Raw genomic sequence first — 26,192 nt, 5'->3', positions numbered from 1 at the left:
TTGATAGCAACCCTCTTGATGTAGCCACAAGACAGACAATTCCAGGAGAAAACAATCGGTAATTGATTCAGGAGACTAGGAAATGAAGAAAATGAGCTTTTGTTGGACCAGACACGAGTTAACATATGATAATATCATCTCCTTTCCATGGTGCTTTTGAGAAACTTTCAAAGGAGGAAACACCCTCTCTAACATTGCTCACCTAGCCTAAGTGAACTCTCTCCATAAAGAGCAGTACTAAAATTTATACCTAGGTCTGTCTGGACTCTATAGGCAAAGAACGCCAAATACTCCTAAATTCCAAATAGGTGCTGGGTACAGGTCACACATAGTCCCTCTGGCTATGTGTTTAGCGTAATCCAGTGCATTCTCTAAAGACCATGTGGACCCTTCGAACTGGGAATACGTTTATTGGGCGATCTGTTTCTCTGTACCTCTCATCCCTGAAGCTAAGAGGGCTCAGTTGCTTAAGCTTTCACCAGTAGAGAGATGCAACTACAGCAGAAGGTAAGATGTGAATTTATTCAGTTTCTTCCCCCAAGTATAGCATTAAATACACATTAACAGCCCATTATTTGTTGCCGTTAAATTGGCGTAAACTCCGATGTTTACACTGATTCTCTGACGTTTGCACTTCAATTTCCTTACCTGTGGGTTATAGATAAAATCACCCGTAAGTTATCGCTTAGGAATAAGCAGCCAAGTAGAGTTAAGATTTTGTGTCATTCTTAATTGTTGTGTCAGAAGTAGTTTCTGGTACTTCATAAACGTTGAATGAATAAATATAAAGGGTTTAAAAACAAGTGTCTGGGGGAGAGAAGCGCCGCGTAATTTGGAGCCCCTCTTTTACTTCGCCCAAAGGTCAATTTCAGGTGTCTAGATGTCTCGAGGAAGGAGCCCCGTGGCCCCGCTCCAACAAAGGGCCAGCGGCGCCTGCTGCTCAGCAAAGTCCGAACTGCAATGCAAAGCTCAGAGTTACCCTCGCTTCCCTCGACTCTCCAGCCCGGCCTCTGCGCTCCACTCCCGGACGGATTAGTGGCTTGGAAAGGGCATCGGGCGCCTTTAAATGCTAATGAGAGTCGTGCCCAACTCTGAAGCCAACTTTCCCCACCCTCTTCCCTCGCCCGCCCTTCCCTCCCCGGCCGGTGCGCCGCCTAGAAAAACTTGTGCGGGGCCATTTTTGGGGCAGTAAGATCGAGCGAGGAGCCCAAGAGCGAGCGCGCAGCCCGAGAGCTCGAGCCGCCTCCGCCGCGAGACCCCACCTCGGCCGCCGCCGCCTGCGCCGCGAGATCCGCACCGGCCTCCCCGAGAGCGAGCCCCGGCCGCCGCGACCACCAGCCGCGCTAACCGCCGACCAACCGCCACCGAGGTGCCCGAGTGAGAGCAGAGGAGGCGGCATGAGCGAGGCGGGCGAGGCCACCACCACCACCACCACCACCCTCCCGCAGGCTCCGGCGGAGGCGGCCGCCGCGGCCCCCCAGGACCCCGCGCCCAAGAGCCCCGTGGGCAGCGGCGCGTCCCAGGCCGCGGCCCCGGCGCCCGCCGCCCTCGTCGCAGGAAACCCCGGTGGGGACGCGGCCCCCGCAGCCACCGGCACCGCGGCCCCCGCCTCTTCAGCCCCCGCCGGCAGTGAAGACGCGGAGAAAAAAGTTCTCGGTGAGTCAGGCCGCGGAGGGTGGGGGCTGCTCGGAGTGGGGCGGCGGCCGCGGGCGGCCGAGCACGTGGGGGCAGCTCCCGCTGCAGGTCCCACCGGGGCGGCAGAGTGACAGGACGCGTCCCCAGAGCCTGCGGCCGAAGCCCGGCCGCCCTGCAGAGGCTCCCGGATGAGCGCGCGGCGCCCTGCGCTCCTGGCTGCCCCCTGCGCGCCTCTGCTGGTCCTGGGCCAGCAAGTTGGGGTCTTAACTTTTGTCACCTAGGTGCGGATACTGTCACACATCCCGTAGTGGCAAATCCCTTGGTCCAAAGAGGAAAGGAGCGACGGTCTGGGAGGGGGGACCCAGGGTAGGGATGGATGTAGGGGAGGGACAGACACGTGGGACGGGGACTGTGGAGTCCTCGCCTGGGATCTGGGTGAGGGGAGGATTTCCTTCGGGGAAGAGTGGGGGCTAGGGGCACAGGGAGGGCAAGGTGGAAAGGCTTCTTGCTGAGAAGGCTCAGGTGTCTGTCCCGGACGCCCTTCCCACATGGGCACGGGAAAGACGCCATGCTTCTGTCGGCCACATGCCGGCTAAGAGGTGTTGCAATCCTCTCCGGGAAACTTGGGTCTCGGTCCCACGTCCTCCCTCCCTCCCTCCCCCCCCCCTCTGCCCACTGCTGCAAAGAACCATTCAGTGTTTACCAGTCGCTTACGCGTTGTCTTCTTCCCGGACTGTGGGAATGCGCTTGGTGCAGCAGCTGAAAAAACTTGGTCGATAGGGTGGGTATGACGTTTGTTCAAAACATCCTTATCTTGGGACTTGTAACTTAGGAAAACAGATGGTGAAGATGAGACGTTCAGGTTGGTGGGCAGAGCAGTAGAAAGGGTTTCTGTGGTCATTGTTGGTTTTGTCGCCTGTTTCAGCGTTCTCCCGGCTGAACTAACGCCCTGTGTGAGACTTTAAGCGGGTTTACAAAGCAGGTGGGTGGTGAATAAACTCTCTGAAGGGTGTGTGCCTATGTCATTCACTCTCTTTTTTTAAACAGGAAAGTTAGGAGATGGTGTAGGGTGCTTCATAGCAATTTCCAGTGTTTTGGGTGGGGCGTGTTTGATCTCTCTGAGCCTTGCCTAGAAAATTGAAGGAATAACGTGAAGAAAGTGTCATAAAATTCCAAGTGTAATAAAATTCCGTGTTGCCCCCCTTGAGAGTCCTGTTTTTTTCCAGGGCTTTTACTCAGTTACTGGGGGACAACATGCTAAATGTAACCTGTGTAGGTTAAGAAACAAAATTGCCCTCATTTTGCTGGACTAAAAGTTACTTCAGTCTAGTCACTGTTGTATTGCGGTAGTGTTTCCAACAGGCGTTTCTGGGAACACTTCCATGCAAAATGCCCGAGAGAGCCAGCCTTGGGTTATCCAAGGCAGTGTTAAGGTATATTCTTAATATTTGTAACTTGTTTTTGTATACAGGAAGGTTTGCAGGTTTTCACTTGATCCTTGCACCCTTCTGGATCTAAACTGCTGGATTTGAAGCTGAAGCAAATATCTTTAAAGATGAAAGGAACAGATAAATTAACTTTTCTTAACCACCAGCTGCTGTTAAGCCTCTACCACATCCCAGGTGATGGTTCTGGAGGTCTTTCATCTTTCCACTGTAACTCCAACTCTTAAAATGAAGGACAGCCTTCTACATGACATTTCGACACTGTTTGTCCCTGTCCAGTGTGTTCTGCCATCTCGTTCCCTTTGCCAGGCAAACACATGGGTGCCTAAAATGTGCCAGGCACAGTGCTGACTGAAATGCAATTCTGGTTTTGGATTCTCCCATTCTAGTTCCTGCGAACAATCTTTAACTTCAGTGGATAGCCATAGGCCAGAGAAAGTAGCTTACCTGAGTGAAAGAAAACTCTCCTGATAAACATCCTGGAAGCCATATGGTCTTTCTCTGTACCCCCACTTCCTCTGTGTATGTGAATGAGTTTACAGTTTTAAAGCAAGAGGGTGCATGAATGTTCAATCCTGTGACATTGTTGGGTATATTTGTGGAATTAGGACATTTTAAAAAACTATTTTGGGAAGTAAAAATGGCCTTCAGCCTGGATTGAAGTTAGACTTGAAAATTTCATCTTTTTTCCTATTATATTAGCGTCGCCTTTCTAATCAAGATTGTTCCTTTGACAGTGCTAGACATTAACTATATGAAAATGAATCAAAGAGTTCCTATCTTTATATTTTCCCAGGTCATTAATTTTGGGGCAAATGAGAGGAGGCACAAAAAGCCTGTCATTTGAAATAATGTGTGACTTAAAAACATATGATTCATCAAAAATAAGCCTCTTCTGTGTATATTTAGATCTAGTACATGTTTTTTTTTTTTCTTCCTTGACCTGTTGCTCTAATTAGAATGGCCTAAAACGGAAGATTCCAATGGTTCAGTCTCTTAACTGGAGAGATGGTTGTTACTTGGACATAGAGCTGGAAATTGCCCTGTCAGTGGTGGGCTGAATGACTTTGGAGGCATAATGAGTTGTTCTTTTTTTTTTTTTCTTTTTACAAAGAGAGCTAAAGTCCTTCCTTAAGCATATCAATATAGCAAAACTGTGGACAGCATCTGCCCACAATAAAGCAAGTGCTAATTACTATTTTAGTCTTGAATTTAAAAACTGAATTCTTATTGTCTATCCTTGGAAATTATCAACTATGTATCATGGATTAATGCTGTTACTTTCATTCTCTACTAAGCTGTTTTTTTTTTTTTTTATAAACTGTACTCTTATTGTCATATTTCCTGTTTCATTGAGTCTTGGTAATTGCTTTATGTATTTCCTGAATTTAGATGTAGGCATTTCCTAGAGGTTCTGAATTTAGCATTCACAATTGATTCAAAGGAGTCTTCTCAAGTCATGCTTGATGGCTGACATATAAATCTCTGAAGTACAAGTTATATGACCATATTATTTGTTTATATTCCTTCTCTTGAATTCTGTTGAAGTCTGGTGTTGTACAGAAATCGTCCTACTCATGATGGAAAGTCGAGACAATCAGGTTAAAGAGGGGGATTTTGTAAAAAATGCTGAGTTTGACTCTCACCAACTGCAGAGAGTAGGGTAAACAATGAAACAGAAGCCCAAATTCATCACTATGGTTTGGAAAGGCCTGTTACATCATGTCTCGGTGGTGAGTACAGACTGGGATCGAGACAGCATCAGTTCTATTATTACTCTTGACTCCTCTGATAGGCCCCCATCTGGCAACTAGACAAGTTACTTTATGTCTTTGTAGATTAGCTACAAAACAGTAGCTTTGCAGGAGCTAGGTATCACTTACCAAAGTTTGCCTTTTATGTTAAAGTGTGAAAGTGATGTGTTAGGGTCATTGGTACCTAACCTTGTTCATCTACCTACCTTCTTTTTCACTGTGACCTTTCTTTTGCTCTTAGAAAATTTTTCAGCATTTAAACTTTGATTTTAAAGAGTATTTTTGTTTTTTTCCTTAAACAGTGTTTCCCAATTTTAATTATTGCAGAATTGTATAAACTTAGGACCACTCTGTATCTTATGACTTTACTGAAAAGTTTAACAGGAAAAGAGGTTTAGTCTTCTGAAAAGTACTTTCCTGTGATGTCTTCCCTTGCTCCATTTTCTTTTCCGAATATATTTTAGAATTAAGCCTTTAATGGTTTCCTCAGGTATCTTTAGACTTTATATAATGCTATCAAGACCTTAGTGATACGAGCTTTATCTCTTTGTAGGTCAGATACTAATTTATCTGCTTAATCTTATTTTAGCCACCAAAGTCCTTGGCACTGTCAAATGGTTCAACGTCAGAAATGGATATGGATTTATAAATCGGTATGTGTGTGTATCTCTGTACATGTTTTAAATGCATGCTTACTTTTGCGGCACCAGTAGTTTATAAATCCTTTACCATATTTTTTAAATGGCTTATGTAAGTTTTGTTTTGTTTTGTTTTGTTTTTAATTGATAACTGGAGTAAGTTTTAAGATTTGTAAGCACTGTCAACATTCTCATTTCTAAGCTACTGGTTATTAAATATTAATTAAAACGCACTTCCAGAATACTGATAAATCACGTATTTTATAAAATTCAGTCGTTAAAAGAAAAAAGGTGAAGGAGATAAATGAGAAATGGGAAGGGCCTTAGAATAATTGGAACCATATCCGTAATTTCACAGATGGAGAAATGGAGTCTTAGACTGGTTAAGCAACTTTCCTAAGGTCACACAACTAGTGAGTAATTGAGCTGGATCTGTAACCCAGGTCTGGCCCAAGTCCTGTGTAGAAAGTGTAGTGTTTTCTTTAAATGAAGGTAACTTCTAACCATATAAAAACGAGAACACAACTGCAGGCTGTTGGGAGTATGATGATGTTTTTACATGATATTGCCATTTTCTATGCCCTCACCTCCCCCCTTAAGAAATTTCTTAATTTCTTCCTTATCTGATTTGGTGGGGTGGGGGGTGAGTTAGGGCAGGAAGGATGGGGGGGTGCTGTTTTAGGTTTCAGTGTAAGGAGAGCCTAGTTCACAGCTGTGCCCTGTCCTTTTAACTGTCTTGCTTTGCTTTTACTGGGAGGGAAATCTCGGGCTCTGATTACATTCCACGTGATTTAGGAGGAGATGAGAAGGAAGGGATGTTTCTGTAGAATGTGTACACTTGGATCGAAGCACTCCGGTAATAAGGAGGAATAAGACCGGTGTGTTGCAGGTTTGGAAGTTTTTCACAAGGACTGATTCCAGGCATCTGAATTAAGTTGAGAGGATAAACAAAAATTTATATTGTCTTTTTAAAGTCGTGGGATCTAAACTCATAAAAACATCTGTTCTTTTAAGTTTTTCCATATACCTAGTACTTTTATTTGTGAACTTTTTGTCTCCCAACAGAAATGACACCAAAGAAGATGTATTTGTACATCAGGTAAGAGGGGTAATAAATGTTATATTTGCTACGTGAGGAGAGGGATGTCTGTAGTCTGCTGTTGTCTCTTTTCCAAAATGAAGTCCTATAAACTATTATTCTACTCTAAATTCTTAGTGTGATTTTTATTTTTGTAAGGGAGCTCACTTCCACATTTTAAGATTGGCAGATAAACTCTTCTGTCCCATCATATTAACTGTTTTTTGTTTTTATGTTTGTAGTAATATTCAAACGGAGTAATAATCAGACCAGTTTCTGATTTTTAAAGCCTTTGAGGCCTTCACAAAATTTTGTTTCCATGTTAGCATCTTATTTTCCTGACTTTATGGTTCCTCCTTAGTGTTTGGCTGGAACTGGCTTTTGCCTGGGTGGGTCTTGGTTCAAGCCCTTCTACCAGAGTAATTCTGACTGGAGGTAAATAAAGCACAGTGAAGCAGATGGTTAGAGTGTGTGTATCCAAGTCATGAGAAAACTCCCCAATTCCCAGGATAGTCCTCACTCCTCTTAAGATGAGGCATGGTTAGCACATGTCCAGGTCAAAAGGTCCACATTCCCTTGGATTCGAAGGAAATGTAGAAAATGGGTAAAATATGGGGAATGCAGGCTTCTCTGCTACTGGTGTCTGTCTTTCTCTACATTCCTGGCCTGGGATGCTATTTATTCCATTGTGTATCCTGGACTTGTTTTGCAATATTGGTTAAAAGAAGAAGTGCCCCCCCTTGTTCTTTTTGTATATTTAATTTTCAGTGCATTGCCTCAAATATGTGGGGGAGCTTTTAGTATATAATAAGAAAGTATAGAGCCAGGTACTCACACCAGTGCATTTACCTGCAGGGCTCTGTCAAGCATCTGGTTGTCTATGTTTTAGTTTCCTTCTGTTCAGGGTTGTCTGAATTTGAGGTGGGTGTGGTGACTGGAGCTGGCGATATCTAAGATTAAGCTCTCTGGTTGTGGTTTCTCTTGTTGACATTTCTGCTTGACTGGATATATATCAGTTGTACCTAGATAACCTGAATAGATTTTTTGCTGTCGTTGTTGAGATACAATGACTTTTAAAGTCATAACAGACTGAAAGAAAGTGTTGCTTGTAATACCTAGAAGTTAATAGACCTTTTGGGTAAAGAACTCTGTGTTTGGTGACTGCTCCAGTAAAAGGACCTCCCAAGTTTCTGTACTGGTCGCCAGCATCATTAGCCTGCAAGTATATGACCTGATTCCAGCCCCCATGAGGTTGTGTGGTGAGTCACCTCAATGTGTTGAGGTCTGCCCAGTTTAACAGGAAAAAGGGAACGAGCCGGCAGGGAGGGGCTGTTTTTGGAATGGCTGAATGTTCTAACTGCGGGTGCATATATCCTGTCCTGAGCTGCCTTTCTTCCTCTGTGGGTGAGGTCTCTGCCCTATTGGCTCATTTTTTTCCCTCCTCCCTCCCACTCAGAGTAAGGGAAGGGCTGGATTACACATGCCTAATCGCTTTATAAAATAAGGTTGACCTAGTTCCACAGAAACTCGGAGCCCCTTTAACTATTTAGAGATACCAACTAAAGAAATGGGAATTCATTGCAGAAATTATTTTCTCCCTTCCACTGCCTGAGAAAGGGAGGCCTTTTCATGGGCAGGTATTTGGGTGCTGGTGTCTCATGCAGCATAACATCCTCATTAACCTTTTAATGCATCATCGGGGAATGTGTAGGGATGAGTGAGATATGAATGGTGTGATGGGGAAAATTCTGAATAAATATAGATACAGTGCAGGGATATGAATTTCCCCTACCCACTCCCCCTTTACTTTCCCCACCAGGCTGTATCTTTAGGTCTTCAGCTAAATCACTGACCAGCCTCATGTTTTCTTATCCATAAAATGGGGGGATATGGGGAAGAGGCCAGATTATGATTATCAGTAATGTTTCATTCGTGAAGTAATTTTGTGTATTCGATCAGAAAATATTTATCCCTCTGGCATTTTTAAATTCCTTTTTTCTATTCTTCTTCATCCCTCCTCTCCTTCATATATTTTGCAATTCCTCTTGAGGTTAGCAGTTTCTCTTGTCTATAGAAACTTCTCTACCTGAAATGTGTATTTGTGTGTTTACATAAGACTTCATGAAGGCATTCCCCCCCACCCCCCCCACCACTGATGGAGGAGGTTCAGTCTGAATCTTAGATGCTTAAGTTTGAGGGAACTAATAGTATCCAATATCATGACGCTGTAACAGAAGTGTGTAGTAACTCAACATTGTGTTTAACCCACCCATCAAGAAGAATTTCAAAAGATAGAATGAAAAAATAGCGTGCAACGTAGTTTTATAGTGTTTTTTGTATGTTTTGGAGATCCAGGTTAGTGGGAGAATGATAATTTTAAGAAGTAATAATATACACAATAAACTTGAAAGGCGAAATCTGTGGCCAATATTGAGGTTTACTTCATTTAGAATTTTCTGTTCTCTCGACAGACTGCCATCAAGAAGAACAACCCACGGAAATACCTGCGCAGTGTAGGAGACGGAGAAACGGTAGAGTTTGATGTGGTCGAAGGAGAGAAGGTGAGAGAATGTTGTGGTTGGGTATCAAAGCATGCAGGCACATGGTTTTCTTGCATAATAAACGGTGTCTTAGCCCCTTTTGAATTAACGTTACTTTGGATTTTTGACAGGAAGAAGTGACTTTTCAGTAGAAAATTTTTGATCGTTGAATATCATTATAAACATGCTTTGACTTGTTACAAAAGGGCATTTTAATTTCTCATGTAATAAATGATGAACACTGTTCAATTATGGAGGGAGAAGCTAATTTTTCAAAACTTAAAGGAGATATTCTTTTTGGTACTAAATATATATTCAGGTGTAGATTAAAATTTAACTTTTATAGTATTTTTTAAAAGTAATCTCTGTACCCAACATGGGGCTTGAACTCACGATCCCAAGGTCTAGAGTTGCATGCTTTACCAGCTGAGCCGGCCAGGCACCCATAACTTTCATAATATTAAAAATAGATAAAATTTACTTTGGAGAAAAAGATTTCTTTTTTATTTTTTTAATTGTTTTTTAATTTTTTTTTTTTTTAAGATTTTATTTACTTGACAGAGATAGAGACAGCCAGCGAGAGAGGGAACACAAGCAGGGGGAGTGGGAAAGGAAGAAGCAGGCTCATTGTGGAGGAGCCCAATGTGGGGCTCGATCCCACAACGCCGGGATCACGCCCTGAGCCGAAGGCAGACACCTAACCGCTGTGCCACCCAGGCGCCCCAAGATTTCTTTTTTATAAGCATAAAATTTCCGTGCTGTGATTTGTAAGCACTTCTCCACAAATAATACACATTAAAGAATGTTTTAACCTCAACAAAAGAAGATTCAAAAAAATTTTTTTAGAAGATTTATTTATTTATTAGAGAGAGAGTATGCATGTGCACACAGAGAGGGAGAAGCAAACTCCCCACTGAGCTGGGAGCCTGATACTGGGTTTGATCCTAGGACCTGGGATGGTGACCTGAGCCAAAGGCACATGCTTAACTGACTGAGCCACCCAGGCACCCTAAGAAGATTCAGATCTTTTAAAAAAGATTTATTTATTTATTTATTTATTTATTTATTTATTTGGGGGAGAGAGAGAGAGAGCATGCATTCTCAAGCAGAGACTCCCTGCTGAGCGTGAAGCCCATTGCTGGGCTCAGTCTCATAACCCTGATATTGTGTCCTGAGCCAAAATCAAGAGTCAGACTCTTGACCAACTGAGCTATGCAGGCACCCCAAAAAAGATTCAGATTTAACATAATCACTGTGTTTTCTCTTTGGCTTGGATTTTGAAAAGTCAGAGGTATCTTCGCAGACTGTGTAACAAGTTTGTTCAGATGAAGAATAATACAAGAAGCTAATGGATTATGTTGAAATTTATCTACAGAGCTTTTTTTATACTATTATATATTTGTTCCAATATTAATAATGTCCTTTGTGTTTTTAATCGATAATCTGTTATAGATATCGTAAAACAATCTAGAATAAGAATAAAAACATTTTAAAACTATATATGGTACAGTTGCCATGGTAGCTAATTGTGGTAGCTGAATTATAAACTGAGTGAGTGCCTAGTTAACGACTGTGTATGTGCTCTTTCCACATACGCAGCATTCCATGGTCCACATTCTTAATAGCTCTCAAGCTGTTCTGTTAAAAGAGGAAAAATTACTGCATTTAATATAGAAATTTAAATCATTTTTTTACCGATGTGTTCCCTAGGATGTCTTAGAAATCTCCTGGAGTTTCAAATCATCTGCCAGCAAATGCTGACCTGTTATGGTTTCTGTTATCCCATTGAACCCTGAAAATTTTGTGTTGCCAGGTTATTTTTACCTCTATATGTTTTCAGAACTTGAGGTTTTACAAATTGATGTAGAATGTGAAATAGATTCTTGAATCTCGTCTGAATTTTTTATATTTTTGAAGCATTATTTTATCTGTCCATATGAGAATAAGAACGCTAAGTCTGTTTCAAGGATAATAAGAAGGTCTAAAGTGGTACTACATTTGTGGAAGCTATGTCTTGCTAAATCAAGGACCCTTCTTTTCTGTTGCTGCCAAGATGGGAGAAGTTTCCCCTCACAACACCTGTGCTGGACAGACCCACTTGAGCCCGTGAATAACTATTCTCTTATTGCCTTTTAGAATCATACAGGTTTCAATATTTTTCTTTTTTTCCGTTTTTAAATAAAGGTCTTATTTATTTGAGACACAGAAAGAGAGAGAGAGAGAGAGCGCGCGCATGCGCGCACAGGAGGCAGGGTGAGGGGCAGAGAGGGAGAAGTAGGCTCCCTGCTGAGCCTGACTCAGGGCTCAGTCCCAAGACCCTGGGATCATGACCCGAGCTGAAGGCAGACGCTTAACTGACTGAGCCACCCAAGCATCCAGTTTCAACATTATTCTAAGATAACGTCTCAGTTATTTTCCACTGAGGAACATTCTTCCTGGTCTAGCATTATTTCTTTTATAATCGCATTATATTTACCAGTTTATGTTTTTAAAGAGGTACATCCTGCTCTTGTACATAGTATAACCAAACAAGAAGGAAAAGTTTAGGTTGTGTGAGCAAAGAAACGGCCTTTTATTCAGTACACCAAGCATCTTGCTCACCTTATTAATACCTGGGTGTGTTTTTGAGATCGCGATAGGAAATGTGAGTACATTCTGCCAGTCTTTAACATTCTGACTGTCCAAGGCTGTTTCTTTTGGGGGGGGGGATTAGTTCAGCTCTTTTTAATTTTGAGGCCGTCTTTGTTTTCTTTCTCAGGGTGCAGAAGCAGCCAATGTGACTGGACCAGATGGAGTTCCTGTAGAAGGGAGCCGTTATGCTGCTGATCGGCGCCGTTTCAGACGTGGCTACTATGGCAGACGCCGTGGACCTCCCCGTAATGTATGTTGTCTCTCTTCCTAAACAGTGATTGAAAAAATTCTCACATCTAAAGTTAAGTATACATACTTGGAGCAGATAGATGTATCTTCTCTTGGAAGCACAAAATGATTTTTTTTTTTTTTTTGGATGGGAAATTTTTTGTACCCAGCATTTTTCCATAGCCAAAGGTCTCTTTGGACACTTGCCATTCAGAAGTTGTATCAGTTTGTACGAATTTGGCTGCAAGTAACAGACAATTATCTTTTAACAAGAAGGCTTAATTAAGATAGGCTGTGCTAGGGTTGTCAAAAGGGCTTTCTCTTTTTTTGGCTCTTTTATCTGGCCAGAACCTAGTCATGTGGCATTCACTGGCAAAGGGGAATGGGATTTCCATGATTGGTATAAAGCTGTTGTTCATCTCTTGGCACTAGCACTGTTGACCTCTAAGAAAATGTGTTTGGTTGGCAAGGGAGAATGAAGAATAGCTGGGGAATAGGCAAAAAACACTATTGACCACAGAAATATTAATTTGCCTTGACTAAGTAACTATTTTATTTAGCATAGCATTTTCCCATTGTTTTAAAGTAAAGAAGCAGTAAGTAATTCTCCAGATTTTTAGTTCTTTAGATTGGTACCAGTCCAGGTGAAAGGGTTTACAAGGGTCTGCCGCTTACCTAGAAGGCTCAATTTAAAGTACTCTCAAGGCATCCAAAAAGAAGCGCATTCATTTGTGGTCATGAGGATCCCATTCAATTTGAGTCTTTTTTTTTTGGTGTTTCTAGAATTAGTACTTGGGATTGGCGCTATAGAATAAAACTAAAGATGCTCTGTGAGCACTAGATTGTGGCTGTGTATATTATCCAAGGAAGCCTTTTGAAAAATCTCACCAGAATAAAATGTCTGCAGAATGAGAATGATTTATCCCTAAGCTTTACTAGGTTTATATCTTTCTGCTTACCTTAATGCTTTCCCTCTTCATTCTGTCATCTTAACACCTGCCCAAATTGGTTTTTATCAGATACCAGTTGACATTTTATTTTTCTCTTTCTGTATTTTTCTTTTCTCTTTTTTTTTTATTTTACTGGTCTCTATTTTACTTTTTTTTTTTTAAGTTTCTAATTCCAGTTAGTTAACATACAGTGTTATATAAGTTTCAGGTGTATAATACAGTAATTCAACACTCCCATACATCACCCAGGGCTCAACACAGTGCACCCCTTAATCCCCATCATCTATTTCACCCATTCTCCCCACCCCCTCCCCTAGTTCTGTTATTTTCTTACCCATAGTTTGCTTATCCTACTCGATTTTTAATAAAAACCTGCTCAGGGGGTGGGGAGTAGGAATGAGCTACTATAACATTTATTATATCAAGTTAACTTTGTCAAGTTCATCAGAATTCACAGAACTCTAGTTTTGATGGCAGTTGACCCTTGGAATACACGTGTTTGAATTGTGTGGGTCCACTTACCTGCAGATTTTTTTGGTGAACACAGTACAGTAATGTAAATGTATTTCCCTTATTATTTTCTTAAAAACATTATCTTTCCCATAGCTTACTTTACTGTAAGAATATACAATATCATATATATATATATATACCACATAAAGTGGGTGTTAATTGACTGTGTGTTATCATTAGGCTTCCAGGCAACCACAGGCCGTCAGTTAAGTTTTTGGGAAGTAAAAGTTATACATGGATTTTTGACTACATGGGGGTTGGCAACCCTAACCTTCACATGGTTCAAGGGCCAACTGTATTTTGATTACTAGGTTAATTCAGAAGTAAAAGTGGTAGAAAAACTTTAGTGAGAAATTTTTCTTTTCTCTTCTGTTTTTTTAAAGATTTTATTTACTTATCAGAGAGAGAGTAAATGTACAAGCAGGGGAGTGGCAGGCAAAGGGAGAAGCTCCCCACTGAGCAAGGAGCCTGGTGTGTGTCATGATCCTAGGACCTGGAGATCATAACCTGGGCCGAAGGCAGACACTTAACCAACTTAGCCACCCAGGTGTCTCAAGAAATTCCACCCAGATGTCCCAAGAAATTTTACTTTAAAGACTTTTCTCCTTAGCTGGAAAGAGCATGTCTGGCAATGGCAGTGCCATTATTCTTATTTTATAAAACTCTTAATGAAAGATTTGGCTGTATAAAACTCAAAAAAGATGCAGAAAAGCCTAATAAGAAGAATAATTTATGCAGTCTCACACTATTTTGTATGTATTTTCTATGCTGGTATGTTTTTATATAGTCAGACATTGTGTCATTCAGGTTTTATGAAGTGTAAGATGGCTTGATTTTTCTGAAATTAGACTAGTTGAGGCCATAGTTGAAACGTCTCCTCTTTGGAAATTTAGTTGCCCATGTGGTTGGTTCTGGAGGGTTCTAAATCTTAAATATCCTCACCTCCAAAAGAAATGGGTCATTATTTTATTAGTTTTTAATTTATTCATTTTTTAAAACTATAGTTACTTCTCTTGGCTCCTTTGGCATTTGCAGATCTATGTCCTTTAAGATTTGAAATAAATTCTTTGAGGGATGTTTGGCTGTTTGTTTTTTTAATATAAAGTATTAGTATGTGATGTGGTAGCTTAAATATAGGGAAAAAAATAAGGTCCATAGTTTCCTTCGTTAATAAGGCCTATATTTAGAAACTGCCTGTATCTGTTACTTACTACAATAAAACTGCAATTAAAACTTTATTTCAAAACATATGAAGAGAATCATGCCATAAGTCAGTGGTTCTCAAACTTTTTGGTTGGACCCATTATATGCTTAAATGTTATCGACAATCCCAGAGTTTTTGTTTATGTGTGTGTATATCTGTTAATATTATGTTAACAATCAGAGCAGCCGTTTAAAAGATATTTAATTGATTTAAAATAAGCTCATTACACATAAATATAAATAACATTTTTAATGAAAACTATGTTTTTAAATTGAGAAGAGTGATGTTGCTTTATATTTTTGCAAATCTATGATATTTGGTTTAAGAGAAGCCAGCTGGATTTTCATATCTCATTCTGCAGTTAGTCAGCTAAGAGGCTATATGTCACTGTAGCTTTTTGGCGCCCCTCCACATACCCATGAGAGAATAAGAGGGGAAAAGGCAAATAAGTGTCTTAGTAGTGTTACGAGAATGTTTGAATTCAGTACCCACCCGCACTGGGAAAGGTTTTCGGAGACCCTGTGCACACTGTGAGACTGCTGCTAGAAGGCCGGCTAGGGACAAACCCGTTCAGAACACCACAAAGTATTTTTGTTCTTGGTTTGTCCTGACTTCGCCCCAGTGGGTGGCAAATTTGGGAGATACACATTTGGTGGAGCTAACTAGTACCAACCTTGTAGTTGGTTTTTTTGGGTGGTTGATCAACAGGCAGTCACCAATTCTAATTAGATGACTACTGAATTCATTACAGATTGATTGCTCTTGCTTTTCTGCTTCTTGATATTTTATCTGCACAAATCTACTTTGATCTTAATGTAGTTTATCCCCGGTAATCACATGATAACCTGGGTTAAGTGCATTTTGTCTGTATAATAGAAGGAATTACTCTTTTTGGGGAGATTTTTTTTTTCTTTTGGTGATACTCATCCTAAGCGGTAGTCTTTGGTTCTGTCCTTGCTGAAACTTCTTCTGAATCTCTGTTTCTTTGCTTGCTAGTACGCTGGGGAGGAGGAGGAGGAAGGGAGCGGCAGCAGTGAAGGATTTGAGCCCCCTGCCACTGACGGGCAGTTCTCTGGGGCCCGGAGTCAGCTGCGCCGCCCCCAGTATCGCCCTCAGTACCGGAGGCGCTTCCCGCCTTACCACGTGGGACAGACCTTTGACCGTCGCTCACGGGTCTTTCCCCATCCCAACAGAATGCAGGTAAAATTGCACCTGGGACTTGTCTTCAGCAGTCCTCACCCCTCCGTCCTTCCTCTGCCTCCTCTTCCTCCTCCTCCAACACCAGCCGCCGGGAATCAAACCTTGCTTGTGGCTTCCTGATGCTACAAAGGCTGAGGCAAGGCCTTTAGGGTGCTTTTTTCAGAGCAGGCATTCCAGTAACTACCAAAAGCATAACCACAGCGTCCATGCCTGTAATTGGGCAGGCACCCTGGTGACTAGCGTATAGTTTAGAGCGACAGATGGTTATGCATTAAGAGCTTGAACTCTGAAGTCAGCAGACCTGGATTTGAATCTTGTCTCTGCGACTTGAATCTGTGAGCTTTCAAGGAAACCAATTTAATCCTCATCCATTAAATGGGGGATAATAAGGTACCTCTTCCATGGATTTATGATGATTAAATCAAGGGTGAAGATTTTATTTTAGCACGCTGCCTCAGGATAGATAAAATCTTTATAAAGTCCTTCATTTTTATGAGATGGAGTTAATTGTTAAGAAAACCTAATGTAGACATGGAGATTGTTGATTAGTTTTTCTCCTTTTTTACTGAGAAATACTGATACAGTTATTGTGAACTTGACCTTTAATTAATAAACTTGTACCAACTTCACAGTTCCCAGGAAACTTGGAAGACGGGACAGGATATCATCTTTGTTATCACTAGCTATAACTCTTTCCTCTTCGTGTCCTTGGTTTTTGTTTTCTGTTTTTCCACTAAGTGTTTTGACTGAACACTATGTTCAGTCTGTTCTTTGCTACCCATCTCCTATCCTGTCATGCATGACTGTGTTCTTTCTACATTGCTTCTTGTTATTTCTCTTCCACTCTTTAACAGCTGTCCCTGACGAATGTGCTAAAAATAACAAGTAGACTTGCATATATGGAGAGATTGGGTCCATGAGGCATAGTAGGTTTCTTTAGGGCAGCACTCAGGGCTTCTAGGAAATGAGAACAGGAAGAGTCAGTGAGATTGTAATACACATTTATTTTTAGGGCATTAGTTGTACTTTCCTGAAATAATCTTTCTTAGTATTTAGCACGTCCGTATGTATCATTTTTTTGTGAACATGAAGATTCTTTTTTCTATGTTTTTAAAATAAATTATATTTCATCTTAGGAATTGAAGGTTCAGTGCAAAATGATTCCTCAGTGCTATGTAGAGCAGCATTTGCACAAGGCTGTTTGAAAACTAATTTTGAGAAATGTATGCCTATTCTGATAATTGCACATAGTTGTTTTAACTTGAGCTGAATCTCTTACCCTTTCCATATATGAAATAAAAGCTGTCCTTAGGTTCCTTCTACATTTTTTCCTTACAATCTTTCTAATACATACCATGTTTGGATGTTCATTGACTAAAGAAATCTGCTTAAGGCAATCAACAGCATCAAATGAAAACCCCTGAAACTCTTTCATGCAGGTAGGCTACTTCAAGGTTGTCAGTGTAATGGCTTAAAAGTATAGGGAGATCTCTAGGATGTTAAAATTATTGAGGTCAAATAGAAAAGTCTTTGCAAATATTTTCTACTAAATACTGAAATTTATTGGACACAACAGGGAAAAAATGATAATATACAGGACAATAGTATTTCCCTTATATACAAAGGACATATATAGCATGATACATCAGTGACCAAATGACTTATATTTTTTTAAAGATAATATTCTAGGTTAATTTTAATTTAATTTTCACTTGGGAATTAAGTAGAACTGGTTACTGAGCTAATAGCAACTATTTGAGTCTTTGAGAAAAGAAGTATATGATAGAGAAAAGGGAGTATAAATTATTTGGCATTGACCAAGTGGCAGATGTTTGAAATCAATGCTCATTCAGTCTTCCTGTAGCTTTATAAAATTGGCAGTGGTTTCCATATTTTTGTTGGTGTTGTGACAAATGAAGAGATTTGAATATTTTTAAAAACTGGCAACTTTTACCTAAGGTTGCGTGGGCAGGAAGTTGTAGAGCTTGATTTAAACTCAGTCTCTGCCGATGCTCTTCCCATCTTCCGATTCGAGTAAATTCTAATCCTTCATATATATTAATTGCTGTTTCTGTTTGCTTTTTGTGAATCAAAGTTCCTAGGGAAGAAGCAGCTTGGCTTGTTCAGAGCACTAAAGGGAGGCTGGTATGATTGGGACAGCTGTGAGCGCGGCTGCAAGGGGCCGGAGATGAGATTAGGGCCGTATCTTAGAGCAGATCCAGCCTGCCTGGTAGACTGATAAGGACTGCTCACCTGCTCTGAATGTGACCAAAAGCCAGTAAAGGGATATAAACAGGGAGGATACATATTTAAGAGCTCATGGGACTATTTATGGAAGCTAGACCACAGGAGGCAGGAGTGGAAGTAGGGAGACCAGCTGCTGTAATCTCCCCGTGCAGAGCTGGTCATGGCGTGGATGAGAATGCTAGCACTGGAGGTGTGCTAAGTGGCCAGATTTAGAAAATGTTTTAAACCCAGAAGTGATGGCATTTGATAATGGAGTGAATATGTGGTGTGAGGATAAAGGATACCTCTGTGGTTTTTGATTTAAACAAATACAGTAAGACAGAAGAAAGATCGGGTTTGGGGGAAAGGTGGAAATCATCTGGAGATCTCTCCCCCTCCCCACATTAAATTTTGCCTCCAAATGGAGATGTGAAGTAGGCAGAAAAATAAAGCATAGTCGAGAGGGAGACCATGGCTTGAGTTAGGAAGGTGTCATTTTAGATAAGGTGGTTGACAAAGTCGTATTTTGGGGTCATATTTGAGAAGAGACCTAAATGAAAATCTTTCAGGTACTGGGAAAGGCCAGGAATGGCAGAGGGAATGGCAGGGACAGAGGCCCAAGGGAATCGGGGGCGGGGTGGGGGGTGAGGGGGCAGAATAAAACTAGGTGGAACTTTGGAGTCATAAGGACATAGTAAAAGCCCTGGTGCAGGATGGGATTAACTACAAGATGAATGTAGCTTGAAAATTGATCCTAAGACTGAGTCCTGGGGCAGACTGACAATGCAAGATGAGGAAGATGAAGAAGGACCAGATAGAACATATTTCAAGAAGGAAATGCTGTTAAATGCTGTTAAGCAGAGGAAGTTGGGCTGAGAATTGATACTGGGTTTGGTAACTTGGAGGTTAGTGGCCTGGTAAGGGCAAAAGTCTGGTTAGAATGAATTTAAGAGAGCAAAGCGTGGGGAAGAAAAGGTATTATATTCTCCCTTGAGGTTTCTGTGGTAGTGGTGGTGGTGGTGGTTTTCTTTTATATGTATGTCTATAGAGAAACTCAAAGAAATGGGGCAGTAGCTGGAGGAGGATATGGCGTCAGGGCAAGGTTTTTGTTTGTTTTGATTTTGTTTTGACATTTAGTGAGTTCTCTCCTGGCCTCCCTAACCCTTCCCTCCCCAACAACTTACTCCTAAAGCCATTATGGAGGGGCAAGTCAAATGTGCTATACATTCACACCCCCATACACAACATGTATATGTGTAATCATACTGCATATGTATAGATACATATTAGCATATGTGCGTCTTATTTATGTCTATAGAAGTGGCCTGAAAACATTGAGCATACCTGGTCCCCAATTTTTCATTTCTAAATACCATGCTCCAATAAAAAGAAGCTCTCTTGGAGAAATGGCTGATTTCAGAGCTGGGCCAGAGAAAGTACAATATGAGCCCGGAACATCTTGTTGTGCCAAAAAGCAAGAAAGTACTCAAAGAATGTTGGAGACATATCAGAGGGACACGAGCCAGCTTGAAAGGGTTCCCGTTGGCCAGTAATGATAGTAACAGATTATAACTCATTGAATAAAATAGAAAACCATGAGTCTGTACAGATATAAATACATAAATGAATATATTGAGAATTTGGTGAGGAGGGAAATATTTACAGACTTTGAAAATACTTCTCAAAATCCTCATTAATTTCAAAGAGGGAAAGAGTAAATCTGCAGCGGAGCAGCCTTGGTAGATACCACCTTAACTACGTCTGAAAGTGAACATTGTCAGTAACGGTACAAATTGAAACCATGTGCCGTCCAACAGGATGCAATGAGAAGAATGCAGTGTGACTTCTGTGGCTTTTCTGCCAAGGATGCATAAGCTAAATCATGAGGAAACACCAAACAGCCCCAAACTGGATAAAATAACTGGCCTATAATCTTTAAAAGTGTCAAGGTCATGAAAATCAAGTAAAGATCGAAGAACTGTTCCAGGCAAAGAGCTAAATTCGGTGTGTGTTCTGCATGGGTCTTCTTGCTGTCAAGGACATTATTGGAACAACTGGTGAAGCTTGAATGGGGCCTGAGGATTAGGGTCTGTACTTCCAACTTTTCTGTAAGCTTGTGATTTTTTAAGCATTGCAGAGGATGGGGATATTTCAGCCAGTTTATATGCCTGGATAGAAATGAGGGTATAGAGAAGAGGGAAAATTATACAGTGAAGGGGAGGAGGGATAGTGAGTCAAAGTGTTCGAGGAGGTGAGAGAGGAGTTGGCTTTGGATTTGAGCGTGAACCGCTTACCAAGGGTTAGGAGAGAGGGGAAGAGTACAGCAAACGCAGGTATGTGGGCAGATCTTAGAGTGAAAGAACAGGGAAATTCTCTGCTGCCTGCTTCTCTTCTCTTAGTGAAATAGGGAGAAGTGAGGGATGTTAGTGTTGAGAAAAAGAAAGTTGAGATGTGGCTCTATTAAAGAATTTCAGAGATGTCTCGTGGGTTTTCTTATTAGTTTTTAGTCATTTCTTTCTCTGGAAGTTTCACAATAAATGAATTTTATACCCCCAACTTAAAGTTACCATCAAGAAAGTGTAATTTTATTATTTTTTAAAGGTTATACTAAAATAATGCAAAGAGGTGAAAGGAAGAAATCAGAGGTGAAGCTGTAGTTAAGAGGTGTGGGAAAACCTTTGAATGTAGAAACCATTAACGGTTGAAGGGATACCCGTTTGTGTAGAATCAGTGGGTCTGAGTTTGAAAAGTGAAGATTCTTATTGCTCAAATGTAGTGTATCATTGTATTTCCTTTTACAATGTAGGGTTTTTTTTTTTGTTAATGGATGAGTGGGACACTTCAAAATGTTAGGTTAGTATTATAAAATAAGGAGCTCTGTGATAGGCAAGAGACTGTTGTAGTGGAAATGAGTTTTTCTTTGCTATCGTTCGTGAAGATCTAAATCAGTAAACTGTTCACTGTTAAACTTGACGGTTCTTGGCTTTATAATGAAGCATCTTTTTACTTAAAAATTCTGAATGCAACTGTGGGCTCTGTGTCTCTGTTATCTGGTAGTATGACATTCATTTTCAGCTCTCACTGCCTTCTTGTAGGCTGGTGAGATTGGAGAGATAAAGGAGGGAGTCCCAGAGGGGGCACAACTTCAGGGACCGGTTCATCGAAATCCAACTTACCGCCCAAGGTACCGGAGGTATGTGACATTTTTCACTAATGACCAATTGAAGTACTTGGGAGCAGCAGTATAGTGGATGAGACTGTTGTGGGCCTGTTTCATGGATCTATAATGTAATTAGAAGAAGTGGCTGCATCCTAAGTTTTGGGGGAACTCTGCAGTATGCTTTCAGATGGCTGTGGGACATTTCCCCCCTACCCAACAAAATATTTAGGTATCTCTACACCAAACTATTATTTGTATTTGTTAACTTTCATATGGTATGAATTAATACTTAATTTTTTTTATTATATTTAATGAAATAAACAGTAAATTAATTGATGGGTAATTCAGTGGTAGAGCTACAAATGGAGGAAGAAGTGAGCGCCAAGAAAGTATTTGGGATACTGAATTCTGATAACGAAGGCAGTGTGGGTGTTAAGTCAGGCTACAGATCAGATTGTGTTAAGATTCCCACCTTGTACCTGTGTCTCCTTTCGGAGGTTCCTGGACACTTCAGATTCAGTTACTAGGTCTCTAAGATGGACATTAAAGAATAATTTACAATTTTTTAAAGTACTGATGAATCTAAGATAATGGTACCTGGTATAGTAGGCCCTCAGTAAACATGATACATTATTACTACCAGTGATGTTCATATTAGTGAAGGGGTAGGTTATTTGTGCTTTATCCCTAGTGAAGTCTGAATTGGGCTAGACTCCTTAAGAGCCTTTTAAAGCTCTTTATATCATAAGCCTTCCTGTTCCTCTCCCTGGTCCTTGATGTAAGTGAAAAAAGTATACCACCTTGAGGTTTGGCATTACGGGTTTATTGAAAAGAGAGTAAGTCTGTTATTTTGGGAAAGGATTTGTACCACTCTGTGTCCTTTTTCCTCACAACATTCATTCCAGTTTTAGACATAATCACTCCTAATGATTAATCACTAAGGACTTTCAAAAATACAAGACTTCATAGAAATGTCTTAACGAAAACAGAAAGGAGACAGTGGTATATGTAGGTTCCAGCTCTGTCAGTCCCTGGCTGCGTGATCTTGGGAAAATTATATTTGACTTTTGTCGACCTATAAAAAGCAGCATTCCCGGGGTGCCTGGGTGGTGCAGTCGTTAAGCGTCTGCCTTTGGCTCAGGGCGTGATCCCGGCGTTCTGGGATCGAGTCCTATGTCAGGCTCCTCCGCTAGGAGCCTGCTTCCTCTCCCACTCCCCCTGCTTGTGTTCCCTCTCTCGCTGGCAGTCTCTCTCTGTCAAAAAAAAAAAAAAAAAGCATTCTCTATGGTTCAAATACTTATCCTCTCTACACTACTCTTGGTTTTCTCGCTATAAACCCAACTCCCAGAATTAGCACTGAAATGAAATATTTAACACAAAAACATGCCAGCACAGGCTCTGGCCCGTAGTAATGTTAGTTTCCCCCGTGTTTAATCCCCCAGTCTCCACTAAACTGTTCAAGGAGAGCAGATACCAGGCACCACTTTTCTTTTTAAATCTTGCTATCCTCGGTGCCTGTCAAGTGCCTGGCAGGATCGTGGTATGTGTCCTACAAATAGGTATTCAGATGAAGAGGGAAAATAGTGGAAAAAATAGGGTTTTTCCACAAAAATCTCTATTCTATTTGCTGCATTAGCCTGTGTATAATTCTAGCAATAAAGACTGATCACTTGACTTAATCTTAAAAAATAAAGATTATTCTCGAGGCCCCCTGTCCTGTTGTACTTGTGCTCTTTTCTTTCGTGTTCTCTGCTCTAGAGGCCCTCCTCGCCCCCGACCTGCCCCAGCTGTTGGCGAGGCTGAAGATAAAGAGAACCAACAAGCAGCCAATGGTCCAAACCAGCCATCTGCTCGCCGTGGGTACCGGCGCCCGTACAACTATCGGCGTCGCCCCCGTCCTCCTAATGCTCCTTCACAAGATGGCAAAGAGGTAAATTCAGACAGCAGAAGGGGATGTTGCCACATCATCCTTAATCATTCAGACCCTATTTAGTATTGCATCCTAAGAGTGGTTTGATAACCTGGTAACTGACAATTTATAGCAGTTTATATGAACTGTTATTTATAATAACATTTATATTATATTTAACACTATATATTTATAAATGATAATATATTTTTAATATATTTTGCTTAAGACCTATATCTATGTAATATATATTACGGAGAGAGACAATGCCCTATACATAACACAAAGCAAATATTTGAATTCAACTAATTACCATTCTCTGAAAGAATTACGCATACTAGTGGAGATTCAGAATTGAAATGTTTAGGGTTCTCTGAACAAAGGACAGCATTTAGAGAGGAGCCTCTCTAAAGCATGTATTGAAAGCAATTGGGTATCAGAGACTTGTTATGGCGAGTGGTGGTGTTCAGTTGCCGTTTATGGGCCTTTCTTCTGTGGTACTAATTTTTGACTCCTCAAGAATAGTTAATTTTGCACAGTGATTTACCTTCATAAGCAGCAAGATTCCAACTTTTGAGACATTTTCATCTTGAACTTTCCATCGTCATCTGGTTTGACTAATTTCTGATTTGTGGTTTTGTTTCATGTTTTAGACCAAGGCAGGCGAAGTGCCATCTGAGAACCCCGCTCCGGCCACCGAGCAGAGCAGTGCTGAGTAACACCAGGCTCCCCAGGCACCATCACCATCACCAGGTAAGAGCTCCCAAGGCTTGAGGGGATATTTTCTTGTAAGTATTGTTGACTTCTGGCCTGAACTAGTCCTGTGGTTCCTCTGGGCCGACCCCTCATCTTCCTTTAGGATTCTGGAGAAAGAGTAGTTTTAGTGGTTAAATACGGGATTTGCCCTCATTTTGCTAGGTTTTTGGGGGCGTAAACATTCTGACAGTTAATAATAGTCAAATTTTTTTTCTAGACAATTTTTAATACTAATACCTCTAAAGAAAACTTTGGAAGTTTTGCTTTTGTGACACCTAGTGGCCAGTTTGAACAAGATTGGTCTACAGAATAAATTTAAGAGAGTTTTTTTCTTCCCTTCGATAACCAGCATACTTTATTTTGAGGTGGTGCAGTATAATGTGTGAGAGCAGAGAGGCTTATGTACTCAGTATAGGGTCTGCTGCTCATTTGCTGGCTGGTACCGAGCGGCTTGTTTATCCTCTAGCGCAGCAATGTCTGCTGCTGATAAAACAGGGCTACCAACTAGACTGACTCACTAGGGTTGTTGTGGAGATGTAAGGAGAGAACAGGTATGCAGTGCTTGACCAGGGCGTGGTAAAGCGCAGCCTCTCAGTAAAGGTCAGTTTGCTGTCTTTATTGATATTTCCTGCTTTCTTGTTGGTGAAGACCTTGGAAACTTGATGTAGGTAGAAATATAACTAGAAAGACTGACCCAACTGTAGAGCCACTCTTAGAGGAATTTAGAAGTCCTAGTTGTTTTCATTCTGGGTTTTTTACCTAGAAACTCCTGGGACTTAATTTTGGAGTATTTCTTGGTTGTTGCCCTTTTCATTAAATAAAGAATTAGCTTTTAGTTAAAAAAGATTGTTGAACTCACAGCCTTCTGTCAGGTAGACATATGCCGTGCTGGGAATATTGTATTTTATCTCTGGGTTTCGTGGACAATATATCAGAATTAAACTCCCTATTTAAGTTTGCTTGCATTAACTGACTCAGAATTGTGCTCGTCATTTGGCTGTAACCTTCTACTTAGTAACATTATTTCTAGGTCTTCTAAGGAAATAATCCAAAATACAGGGAAACACATATTTCTACTACCTATAATCTAATATTGGGAAAGGGCTCAATTTGGGGGGATATTCATGCTGGGAAATATTGTACAGCCACTAAAATGATTATGAAGAATTAGTGATGCTGTAGTATCATTTATTTGAAAAGGCTTCATGATGGTAATTTTCTTTTATATAGTTTTATAAAATTTTTACTACCACATACTGAATGTTCTGGTTTATAAAAAACATTTTATTAAATGTATAGTTTACAAATTTATAGATGCAAGGATAAATTTTGTTAAGAACTTCTGAAATACTGTTTTTTGAAGTACATTTTTGCCTTTTTATTGTTTAACTCTTGGTCATTTTGTCACTCTAAGTTTGGTTTTAATTTTTTTCCAGGTGACCTAAAGAATTAATGACCATGAAAAAAATAAAACATAAAGCAGACCGTGACCTTAACCAACACCAAAGAAACATCCAAGCAATAATGTGGAAGACTGATAACCAAGATGTGGACATTAGAATGTTTACTATTATTCTTTATGAAACGGACAACTACAAAGGACAACGTCAGCCAATTTTTCTAGCAAGCTGAGATCCCGGGAATGCCTGCACAAAAGACAAGAGAGCAACCTCCCCAGTTTCAGCAACTACTAGGTTTATATTTTTTTCCTGGTTTTTACTGTTTTGGTAATATGAATTGAAAGAAGAAATATTAATACCGCATGGGGAGAACCCCAACCAAAGAAATCTGAAATATATAGTAAATGCTTTTTTTTCCTTTTTTGTTCATTTTGGATGCTGGTGCTAAACTTCCAAGTGTCGTCATTTAAAAAGAAATTTTATGCCCTTCTTATTTATTTCTAGGATGAGGGGAGGATGACATTTTTGCTTTCTTATGTAACTCTTTAAAAAGGTGCAGTACGAAGTTCCTCAAAAATAAAATTTTTACCCTTGAAAGGAAAAGGTGTATGACTGGAGTATGTTTTCCTATCTTAGCATATGTTTTGCCTTTTCACACCACTTTACTCACATAATCGTAAACTCAGAACCAAATGTAAAGGTGCATTAGTGTTGTTTGATAAATGTAGGCGTATGAGCTCGAGACCATGGGATTCCTCTTGGAAGGTGCTGGGAATGAACAAGTCTTGTCTGAGTTCCGCAGTAGGCATGCTTCGTTTGGTACTCTGTATCTCTTGAGTAATACTCGTTGAGGTGACGTGATGGCATTTCGATGAACAGTTTTCTTTATATAAATGAAGGAGTTAAGAGTTCTGACCTTCTTGAA

At 40.6% G+C, this 26,192-nt stretch overlaps 1 protein-coding gene across 3 annotated transcripts; it reads left to right on the top strand.

Annotated features, from left to right (window-relative positions):
• The first annotated feature begins 1,206 nt into the window (after positions 1 to 1,206).
• Positions 1,207 to 25,870, top strand: YBX3 (Y-box binding protein 3). Of its 3 annotated transcripts, XM_040642163.1 has the most exons (11): positions 1,209 to 1,460; positions 1,527 to 1,656; positions 5,424 to 5,487; positions 6,538 to 6,571; positions 9,022 to 9,111; positions 11,849 to 11,971; positions 15,613 to 15,816; positions 21,138 to 21,235; positions 22,961 to 23,132; positions 23,765 to 23,864; positions 25,304 to 25,870. In XM_040642163.1, the coding sequence occupies exons 1-10, from the start codon at positions 1,398 to 1,400 to the stop codon at positions 23,828 to 23,830; spliced, it is 1,044 nt and encodes a 347-aa protein (XP_040498097.1). In that variant the 5' UTR covers positions 1,209 to 1,397; the 3' UTR covers positions 23,831 to 23,864; positions 25,304 to 25,870. The 3 variants fall into 3 exon arrangements, with proteins under 3 accessions (XP_040498096.1, XP_040498097.1, XP_040498098.1); XM_040642162.1 differs by having other exon boundaries at positions 1,207 to 1,656; XM_040642164.1 differs by lacking the exon at positions 15,613 to 15,816 and having other exon boundaries at positions 1,214 to 1,656.
• The last annotated feature ends 322 nt before the right edge of the window (positions 25,871 to 26,192 follow it).

Source organism: Ursus maritimus, unplaced genomic scaffold (assembly GCF_017311325.1).
Source record: "Ursus maritimus isolate PB19 unplaced genomic scaffold, ASM1731132v1 scaffold_26, whole genome shotgun sequence".
Classification (NCBI taxonomy): domain Eukaryota; kingdom Metazoa; phylum Chordata; class Mammalia; order Carnivora; family Ursidae; genus Ursus; species Ursus maritimus.
Note: the sequence above shows the minus strand (reverse complement) of the source record. Positions and strands in the feature narration are given on the sequence as shown.

Bases quoted from the DNA above. Each gene is read 5' to 3' on its own strand.
- YBX3 (XM_040642162.1), top strand. From the start codon at position 1,398: ATGAGCGAGGCGGGCGAGGCCACCACCACCACCACCACCACCCTCCCG. The intron at 5,488-6,537 runs GTATGTGTGTGT...GTCTCCCAACAG, and splicing joins GGATATGGATTTATAAATCG to AAATGACACCAAAGAAGATG. The intron at 11,972-15,612 runs GTATGTTGTCTC...TTTGCTTGCTAG, and splicing joins GCCGTGGACCTCCCCGTAAT to TACGCTGGGGAGGAGGAGGA.